Below are 10897 nucleotides of genomic sequence, written 5' to 3' on the forward strand. Positions count from 1 at the left end.
TAAACTCTTTATCCCTATATATATATATATATATATAAATATATATATACACACACACACACAAACACACATATATATATATGTGTGTGTGTGTGATATAGTGATTTTTCGTATTGTCCAATCCAAGTATTACTATTACGTGTTTCTTCTCTATGACCCTGCTGACATCTATCAATCTAACACCTAGCCTATATATTTCCTGTACGATGATGTGAAATTAGCATGTTTGTTACTTTTTTCGCCAGATCCCTATAGCTACACAAGTTTTTTGTAATTTTGAATGAATAATGTATTGCTTGTGACTGGTAGGTATTTTATTTAGACTATTATTACTATCACAGCTTCTCAATTACTTAAAATGTCAAAACAACAGCTATCAAACTGCGACGCTCCACACTGCTGCATTTGTCTTTTTTAAAGAAGAGGACAACGAGGAGTTCTATTAGCTCTATGAGCCTACTGCTTCTACCCTAACTCAGGGAGATATACTAACCGGAACCGGAAGCTGCTGATTGTTGCCAGCATCAACTGCCAGCATCACGAAGCTATTGGGAGTCCAGCACAAGAAGCGAATTGAAACTCCGTGTTAATTTACGAATGAACTGCGTACCATCAGAAGGTTTCCCTTACCGCGCGGCCTACTGACACTGTACAAGGTAAATATTGAGTATTTCTGTAACCCAAACAACAAGTTAAATAAATGCACTATTGCAGTATGTGTGCTGACATGCATCAAGCTATCAAACTGGTTCACTGTAGAGTAGCGAGCGTTAGCTAGTTAGCAAGCGGTCAGGAATCGTTTTAAAATTATTGCTAGTTAGTGTCTGTTTCGGTGTTACGGTACGTAAGCTACCTGCCACCTATCTAGCTACCTAACGCTACACAAGTAGCTATCAGTCTTTGAATTCATGGCTGCGTCCCACTTCGTATTCTCGCTCATTTTGCACTAAGAACCTCCCCTCATAATGGCGCAGAGTCACGTGGTCAGAGGCGTCCCAATTAGAAAATTAACTTTCGCTTGCCTCCAGTTTCTCCCTCCTGGCGATTGTGCGAGCTTGTAAAGTTTAGTCTGGTGCTATACCCAGGATCCCTTTCGTTCACCATTCCAGGTTGAGCGTTTGCCTACTGCTCTTTACGGAAGGACGTCGACTGAACCACAGTGACGCCAAAACCGCTAGCATGTTGAGTGTTATTTTGTGAATGAACGTTTCTCGCGCATAGAATAAATAGTGATTACACTGGGCGGAATAGTTCCAGAGTGTTTTAAGTGAACAGAATTTTGCATTTACATTTAGTATATTCATTTGCCAGACTTGTTAGAGCATAGATTTATCCAGAGCAATTTACAGAAAGGTTTCCTGGAATTTAAAACTCAAACTAATGTGAACCGTGATGTATATATACGGTTATCAAGCGTAAGTAGTTAGAAAACCAAGAAGTTGCATATCAGTCGCTCACCTTTTTTCTGCAAAAAAGTGTAAATGTAGTCACTTTGTCAAAGTGTCAGTTTAGAGGTGTCAATGTACCTAGATAGTCCACCGAGATCAGTTTAAAACTTTTTAAATGTAACATTCAAATTGTCAAATTGTTCGTCAGAACCCGAAAGATTAATTGGAGCAGGACACACGCGTTGGAGTAATATGTGCGCATTTGTCCGTGATGATTTTTCGCATTGAATGTTGCTTCCTGCGGATTTTATTTTATCTCCGAACTGTGCCTCAGTTTCCAGAATACTTTAATAATAATAATGCGGGGGAGGGCACGATTTTTGCAACGGTGTAGTGTTAAAACCCACTCAGTTAGTAACATTTTAGCTAAGATTACCACATGCTTCTCTACCTCACCGCATAAAATATATTTATGGGTTTTATTTGTCAGGCTTGACTCCCTGACAAGAAGTTGTGCAGACCAAAGAGTTAGGAGAGAGTTTTTTCCAAGGACAATTTTTTTGTCTGTTTGTTTGTTTGTTTGTTTTTAACAAAGGAGAAAGAAAAACTGAGGAATGAACTGGCCCCTTGAATTTTGGTTAAAGGCACATATACCCCAAGAACCTGCTAGAATCAGTGTGTGTTCACTGTATGTTTGCAGGACCACCATGGAGGAGATCACTCAGGTCCTCAGCACCAGCCTCGCCGTCTCCTTGGAGCCCAACAGCACCTCAGCACCACACCCCCGACTTGCCCAGTACAAGAGCAAACACAGCATGCTGGATCAGAGCAAGAGACGCCTCCGCTTCCTGGACCTACAGAAAACGTCAGCGCTCCGCCGTCAAGGGACAGGGTCACCTAGTCCAGATCTGGAGGGCTGAGGGGACTGTGGTTGTTCATTAAGGCCGTGATCCTGCCTGATTTGGCTAATCACTGTCACTAATTAAGGAAGCAATAATTGCACTAATAATTAATGTCAAGCTTGCTTCCATCCTCATGTTTTACAATGTAAGCATAGATATTGAATTTATTATAACCAGATATTCAGCTCCTTCATTTCTACTGTCCTCTGAACTTCCTTGCCTAAAAGCTTCTGGTTGCTCACAGGAGGTTCTGGTACTGTCTCTGTGGCTATGCTAACTAAGGAAGTTATGTTCTAGATCCAGCCTTCTCATGATCATTAATAACAAACTAGCAAATCATAATACCTATAGCTTCAACAATGGCAGCAACAAAACTTTTAGTGAGAATCGTGCAGAACTCAATATCTGTTCACAGTATTGACTATGTGTTCTGTTAATCAGACCCTGAAAATGTGTTCAATTGCATCCTTCCAGAATGTTAGTTGGGTAGCCCTGTCGTTTTGGTCTCTTAGGGGAGCTGGCCCTTGTAAGAAATTACAGAATAAGCTGTTTTTAGTACAGAGGAAGACAGTTCACTGAATCTGATGGCTTACTCCTGAGGAGGCATTCCCATATGCAGTTTTAGATCCCCATTTTAGGCTGATCCACCCGAGACCTCTGAGCTTTAGTCTCCTTCTCTTGGTGTTCTGAGGAGCCAAATGCAACAGAAATAAAAGAGGGCTTTTTGCTTTGGAAGGCAGAAGTCTAAGTGCATTTAGAACATGACAGTGTACGCCTCACATGAGAAAGCCGTTGTTAAAACAAGCTTTCAAAGTCTTATATTCAACCTTGAATTTGTGTCTGCTTGAATCACAGCTTGGCAGGAAATTGCCTTTGTCCTACTTAAAATGTTCAACCCCTCAGTCCACTAGCCTCAAAGTTTCACATGAAAGGGTTAACTCTCCAGGTTGAGTATTAGTATGTCATGCAAGCACATTACTGGATTTGATGTGTTTTGCATCAATATTTTTTTCATGAGCTATGAGTAACTGGGAAAAGGAAACTGGAAAGGGTAGGAGCTCTCTGTCTACTTCCTCTGTCTACTGTTGCAGTCTCCCCTATGAATGAAATGCTTTTCTTTTGTGTAGTAAAAGGCTCAATTATGTCAACCATGCACGTCGTTTGGCGGAGGGAGACTGGACTGGGGACAACAGTGAGGATGAGCTGGAAATGGAGGCGGCTGAGGAAGGGCAGAAGGAGGAAGATGAGGGTATGCAGATAGAGCAGAGGAAAAAGTTGCCAAGGCACTACGGCAACCAGGTCAGAATCCCGCCAATGCAGTGCAAATGCAGTCACCATTGCCTCCATGAGCCACAATGCCCTAGTGCTTGTCACATTTCTGCACCTTGTGTTTTTTAACGGCATATATGTTTGTAATATTTTTGCAGTTATTTTTAGTGCTTCTGACTCATTTGAGCATTCATGTATTAGGTCACCTGAAGGGGGAATACTGTAGCAGTAACTATAATACAGTTTATGGGTCTGTCCACAGCAAGCTCAAATATATGGTCAGAATTTAAGTGGGCCTCTGTTTGTATTCAGAATGCAGACACTGCAGTTAAGGTGCAACCAGAGAAAATTGGAGGCATTCAGATTTTTTGCCACTGCATTCTTGGTTGGAAGTATTGCAGTTCACTCTCCTTGAGGTAGATGGTGTTGGAGTTCCTACATTTGAGGTCCTCTAACAAAAAAAAAAAAGATTAGCTTTGGAACACACTCAAGCAATGTATGTTCCCCTGATGTGATCTAGATTAATCATGAAGAATAGATGGAATCTGATTCTATGTTGTTTTTGTCTGCTGTTCAGTGGTATGGTCATGGTTCCCAGCACTGCACTGGCTGCACTAGTAGCATCACCCTTTAGTCCTTACATGGAAGATTTCCGTTTTTGGGTTTTGACTCCCATTTTTCAACAAAACAACCAAGCTGACCACTTGTGGAAATATGAAGTGTTGGGTTTACATACTTGGAACTGGAGTTCAATACATCATCTGAGCAGCAGATATAGAGAATAAACTTCTCACACGTTTTTCTGCACTAAAGCGATACATCAGACAGTGTAAGGCTAGAATTCATGTTAAAATCCTCTTAGTGATTTTCATCAGAAAATTTTCGGAAGGAAATACACATTCATCCATATGATGATGTTTCAAGATTAGAGTTCACTACACTAATGGCTATAATACTAGCAAGCATTTTTGTAGAGTCAGTAAGTGTTTGTGCCTTACCTACACTTTGCAATGTGAGAGTGGCAGCTGGATCTGTAGCACAGACACAATGAATTAATTATTCGGAAAATTCGGAAAATTAACCTTTAACCCCCCCCCCCCAAGCTCATGCTTTCAGAGTGGTTGGTGGATGTCCCCCCTGACCTGGACACTGATTGGCTGATGGTGGTCTGTCCAGTAGGGAAACGCTCTCTGGTCGTTGCTTCCAAGGTGAGACAGACCCCAATTCAATATGATGTTTACATAACTTAACCATAAAAATAACTGAACCTTAATGTTGGGATCACTTTTGGAAAGATGCAGATGCTCCAATAGCAAGATGTTGCTATTCAATGACAGCTTTGTTATAAATCTCATTATTGTGACTGGGCAATGGAACAGAAGGCACAATTTAAAAAATAGGAGACTGAACCACTGAAAAAGGAATCGTTGTATTGGTGTAAGAATGCCCTACATTATAGGACAAAACCAGCCCTCTTTTTCTAAAATGCTTTCAAAAAGGGGTGTATTGGCAGTAAGAGGGAATTCCCTAGATATGAGTTACAGCTAGGGCTGGGTGATTCATCGAATTTTATTTTCAATTACGATTTTGTCTTCAAATGATTATGAAAACAAGATAATCAAGATAAAACGATTATTGTGCCGCATTATTTATTGAAATATATAGTATTTATTTTATTTATGTCATTTTTTAACATTTAGTTGAATTATATTTAACCCTTTCGCACATACGGTCACACCGGTGTGATTAGCTGATTAGCGTGTAAGCTAACACTGGTGCAATTGGAACACGATATTGAAGAAATTCTAGCTAATTTTAGCTTTGAGGAAACAGCGATTTAACATTTAAAAATATAGCAAATGCGGCGGTGAAACCTATGAGAAGCTTAATAACGCTAATGAAAACATGAAAACGGGCCATGTAATGTAACACACGTGCTTCATAGCATAAAATAAGTTATATGCGAAAGGGTTAAAGTTCAAGAATTCCACTGTCAAAAAGACAAGTTTTATTTTTTCTTTTTAAAAGTTCAATAAATGCATGATGTTTCTAAAGTCAATGAGTAATCATGTTAATCATCTCAATATTCATCTCAATATTGACCAAAATAATCGTGATTATGATTTTTGCCATAATCGAGCAGCCTTAGTTACAGCAGCTGCAAACCTGTTAAATTGAAGTGACTTCTTACATTACGTTACATTTGCTTAGCAGATGCTCTTACACAGAGCAACTTGCATAGGTTCCAAATTGTACATGTTATCCATTTATGCAGCTGGGTATTTACTGAGGTAGTTCAGGATAAGTACCATGCCCAAGGGCACAACAGCACCACCTAGGAAATAAGTCAGTGACCTTTGGGTTACAAACCCTGCTCTTTACCATTAAAACAGACCTTCACACACTACAGTTTTCTCCAGTTGTGTGCCTCTTTTTCATTATTTTATGTTACATTCCAGGTCAGTGTCAACAGGCTGTCCCTAATATGATTAATTATGAATAACACTATATATACACATATTTATATAGATGAGTGCACACAAGAGATGAGTGTGGTCAGTGGCCCTTATATGGAATGAAATCAATGATGTCATAATCTGTGAAATGTTGCTGCCTCCAGAGTGGGGCTGCAGAGTAATACTTGGATGGTAGGGGCTATTTGTAGGGGGTCGAATTAATATAGCACTTTCTGTGTATGCTTTGCACATCCTGCTGCTTAATCACTTCATTGTGTGAAAAAACTGCTTCCCTGAATTTTCACTCTGAGTGTTGTACCCTTGTTCTGGAAGAAAATGTTGTGGCAGTGGTTTCCTAATCCTGATTCCCAGAAACCAAACAATACCCACCCAAGCAGATACAGGAGGCAAAAACTACGGCTTCTTAACAAGGTGAAATGTACGTGTGATGGTCTCTGTTGTCTGTTTTAGGGGTCCACTGTGGCTTACACAAAAAGTGGCTACTGTGTGAATCGATTCCCATCTCTACTACCAGGAGGCAACAGACACAGTTCTGCAGTGGGCAAAGGTACTTTTTGAACCTTATTTTATAGCATCTATCTGACTGGCTTTTGTTTAGCATAGATACCATACATTTTTAATTTATCTGCAGACAAAGGTGCCTTTATTCATTTTATTTTTAAGTCTTTTGACTATTGATTTGCAATGTTTTTTTGTGCAGATTACACAATCCTCGACTGTATTTTCAGCGAAGTGGACAGGACATACTACATCCTTGATGTCATGTGTTGGAGGGGACATCCTGTTTATGACTGCCCGGTAAGCACAGGAGATTATCAGTGATGCAAGCATTTCTCCTGTTGTCTTTTTTTTTTGTTTTTTTTTCTTTGTTTCATTTATCATGATACCACTGAGTACTTCATTGAATGGGCACAGTTCAGAGAGGAGCTTTTACATAAACTTTGTATTGAAAATAAAATTTAAAAATTTTAATTTTAAAATAAAAAGGAAGCGTTTAAATGCTGTACTTAAGAAAAAATTGTCCTGACCTGAAGCAGATCCGGGTGAAGCGAATTTCTGTAGTTGTCTTACAGTGAAAACCTAGGAGCTACATGGGCTCCAGGTAGCTTTAGTATTTAATGTGCTTGCCTTGAGTGCTGCCCAGGTTCGATCCTAGCTGTGTCATCAGCTGACAATGCCTAGGAGTCCACAGCAGCGGAACAAACTGGCTTCATTCCACTGGGGATAGGATATGTGCAGGGGGTGCTCGTGTTGGCAGGCATTGGTCATCTCAACGCCTTTGGACATTGACTGTCTGATGTCTACTAGGGCAACAAAATATCCCCACCTCGCACAGCTGGCAGCGAGGTATCTTATTGTTCCCAGGACGTCAGTGCGTTCGGAGCGCGTCTTCTCCACTGCTGGGAATATAGTTAATGAAAAACTTCTGCTCTGGACTGCGATCATGTTGATCGGCTTGTGTTCCTGGCAAATAATTTGCAGTAGACTTATTTGAACATATTTAATGTACCAGTTAGCCTCAGTTGTTCTCAGGTAGGCTAAGGGCATTTTAAGTTTGTTTTTTTTTTTTTTTTTGGACATTCACTGGTAATCTGTTGGAGTTGTATTAAAATCGTAAATGTGGCTATGTTAGCCTGCAGGGATGCACAGTTTAATGTTTGTGCTTGTTATTATTAGCCTAATGTTATGGCAGCCCAATCTCTGCTAACTGATTTTGATTGATAGAGTAGGCTAGGCTAGGCCTGCAGTGTTTTTGTGCACAGCACTTTTCGGTAATAAATCCTCATATGGATTGTTGTTTCTGTTTACTTCGCTCTCACGCCCTCTTCTGTATACACGTTCCAATTACTAGTTAGTTGCCACTGGATTGGCCTATATTTAGCCTTGGAATTTAAAAGATTTTAACACAGAAATTTGAATATTAATTCGAACTCGTCTTCATTTCTGTTTAAAATATCGAACAGGATTTTTTATTAAAGTAACAGCCCTAATGTCTACTCATTGCTCAGATGATGTCAGTGAAGCCATGCCCATCCTCCAGTTGGTGCTTTGCTCACTGTAGAATATTGAGCGACTTGAAGTGGGATAAAGTAGTGGCACTGGTATGTGAATGAATCGTATGATTTCACTCGCCGTACCCTGAGCTGTTGTGTTAGTGCTGTGGACCTCACAGAGAGAATGTTCAGCTAACCATTCCAAAAAGAGGGGTGTATCAAGGACAAAAGAAAAAAAGTGGTAGCCTTTCACTTTACACAGCACCTACACCAACAATAATGTGGATGTGCCTATGGTTGGAAGGAAATACAACAGTCAGCAAAATACTTCCTAAAAGACACATCTGTGTGTAAGTTAAGCTGGCATTGTCAATAAATGACAATATGGGACCTTCAGTGTCAAGAAGTGCTGTCTAATGGAATGGAATGCCATCTACCTCATAATCTTGTTTTTATTTTTTCTTTTGATGTCTTTATTGCGCAATCCACAGTCAGAATTCCGGTTCTACTGGCTCCAGTCCAAGGTCCAGGAGGCAGAGGGACTGTCAGAAGTTGTGAAGCATAATCCAGTAAGCCCCTCCCATCTTAGTCTTCAGTCTTAGGGGTTGTCTGTCCTTGATGGGACATTTTTATCATTTCTGCAGCAGGGTCTTTTCCCCCATACCACTTCCTGAAAATGTGGTGAAGTGGTCATTATATACACGGTTATGGAGTATTCATTCGCTGTAACAGGTGCCCTTCCCTTTTTAACTTCCCTTACTTACTTGATGGTACAGCAGCAGTGCATCTCCCCCTCTTGGTTGTGAACCCTTAAACACAAAGGCAGGCTGCCAGTATGGGATAGGCCCCTTGGGGTGAGGCTCTCTGCTGCTGCTGATTGTCACTGTCAATCTGCTTCAGTGTTGTGTGAGTGGAGCCAAGGCTGATTTCTCTCCACAGTTTCGCTTCCTGAGTCTGCAGAGTGTCGCATGCTCAACAGAGTCCATCCAGCAGGCACTAGCAGAGGAGTACAACTTCAAAGTGAGGACTTTGGCTTTTTCTTATCTATTTGCTAGCTCACACCCCTGTCCAGAGGAAACTGCACAGCCCTTATTGTAAGCATATGCAAACTAGAATATGCACTGTGGTCACGTTAAGAACTATGCTCAGCAACAATTACCACTCAAGATTAAAACCAGCAATGCTCTGCCTTTGCAAGGGCAACTCCCATGCCACTGCTGCTTTACAGTTACATCTGGTTCACTGAAGCTGGGGTAGTATGATTGGTCTCATGTAGTAACTAGTCATTTGATTGCTCTGGCCTTGGTCCTACACTGCCATGCCCAGTGTCAAGGATTAGGTAATGGTTTGTAATGGTCAAATCACAGATATTCTATATTTATAAACAGATAATCAGCTGTTATGCTAGTTACAAATGTTCTGTTTTAGGCCATGCCCCTGTAAGAATGTTGTTAAAGTCCAAAGTGACACTTATGGTGTCAACAATGGCAGAGACACAATTTTCAATGCAATGTGCTCCAAGTTGAGTATTGGGTAAATATGTAGAATATCCATGGCTTAATTCTGCCTCTTTCAGGTTGATGGCCTCTTGTTCTACCACCGGCAGACGCACTACACCCCCGGCAGCACCCCCCTCGTGGGGTGGCTGCGGCCGTACATGGTGTCAGACATCCTGGGAATACAGGTGCCCATCTGCTCCCTCACCGCCAAGCCAGACTACGCTAGCCACCAGCTGCAGCAGATCCTAGAGCACAAGAAGACTTCCACAGAGGTGCGTCCGGCCGACCAGAGCGGCCGCTATGAGCTAGAGCACCTCTCCACCCTAGATTGCCAGATGGGAGAGGCCCCCTCCCCCATGTGACACCCTGCCACCCTCTCTCATTTTGCAGACTCGCATTGATGCTTGTGGACTTGTTCAGAATTCTCAGTTAAGGTGTCCCATTCCAGTGACAGTGCCTAAAATGGTTGCAGAGTTAACATCAGCCATCTGTATTATTTTAATCAAATGTTTTTGAAGTACCGAGACGGTGAGTAACAAATGAATAGTTTAAGCGTACTTATACTTGTATGGATAAGTAAGTGCTTTTTGTCATTCATTTTTCCCCATAATGGAACTTCTTATTTTGCCTCCAAGAAATGAAAAGATTCAATAAATAATGAATACCCCAGCTAAGTGTACAAGAACATTTTTATTTATATGGATGAACAGCAATTTTGAGGTCTTTCCTCACATGTTCGATGGGGTTAAGGTCTGGACTCTGACTGGGCCACTCAAGGATGTCAGTTTTTTTCATTTTAAGCCAATCCAATGTTGCTCTGGCAGTGTGCTTTGGGTCATTGTCTTACTGAAATACAAACTTCCTCTCTAGTTTACACTTTCTGGCAGAGTTGAATAGGTTTTTATCCAGAATCTCCATGCATTGTGCAGCATTCATGTTCCCATCAGTCTTGACCTTATTGCCAGTCCCTGCTGCTGAATAACACCCCATAACATGATGCTACCACCAGTGTATTTCACTGTAGGGATGGTGTTTCCTGGCTTATGTGCAGTGTTAGCTTTTTGACACACATACTGTTTAGTGTTGGAGCCAAAAAGTTCCACTTTACTCTCATCAGACCACAAGACCTTCTGCTATGTCTTTGAAGTATCTTTCAAGTGATGTTTTGCAAAGTCTTTATGGGCAAGCATGTGCTTTTTTTCAGCAAGGGCTTCTTCTTTGCCACTCTTCCACTAAGGTTCTTTTTGTGCAATAGCTTGGAGAATGATGACCCATGGACATCATTTTCAATTGTTGCCACTGACTTCTGTAGCTTGGTTAGAGTGACAGTTGGCATCACAGTAGCTTCTCTGACAAGTGCCATTCTTG

General features: G+C 41.1%; 1 protein-coding gene across 3 annotated transcripts; it reads left to right on the plus strand.

Moving 5' to 3' along the window:
- Positions 1–523: 523 nt before the first annotated feature.
- snupn (snurportin 1) lies at positions 524–10192 on the plus strand. 3 transcript variants are annotated; one of them, XM_036535227.1, is made up of 9 exons: positions 524–656; positions 2089–2253; positions 3418–3589; positions 4663–4767; positions 6487–6583; positions 6737–6834; positions 8522–8599; positions 8970–9050; positions 9607–10192. In XM_036535227.1, exons 2-9 carry the CDS (start codon positions 2096–2098, stop codon positions 9889–9891), a joined length of 1074 nt encoding a protein of 357 aa, XP_036391120.1. In that variant the 5' UTR covers positions 524–656; positions 2089–2095; the 3' UTR covers positions 9892–10192. The 3 variants fall into 3 exon arrangements, with proteins under 3 accessions (XP_036391120.1, XP_036391122.1, XP_036391121.1); XM_036535228.1 differs by lacking the exon at positions 524–656 and adding an exon at positions 1036–1109; XM_036535229.1 differs by lacking the exon at positions 4663–4767.
- Positions 10193–10897: the final 705 nt, after the last annotated feature.

The sequence above is a fragment of the Megalops cyprinoides genome, chromosome 8 (genome assembly GCF_013368585.1).
Source record: "Megalops cyprinoides isolate fMegCyp1 chromosome 8, fMegCyp1.pri, whole genome shotgun sequence".
NCBI lineage: Eukaryota > Metazoa > Chordata > Actinopteri > Elopiformes > Megalopidae > Megalops > Megalops cyprinoides.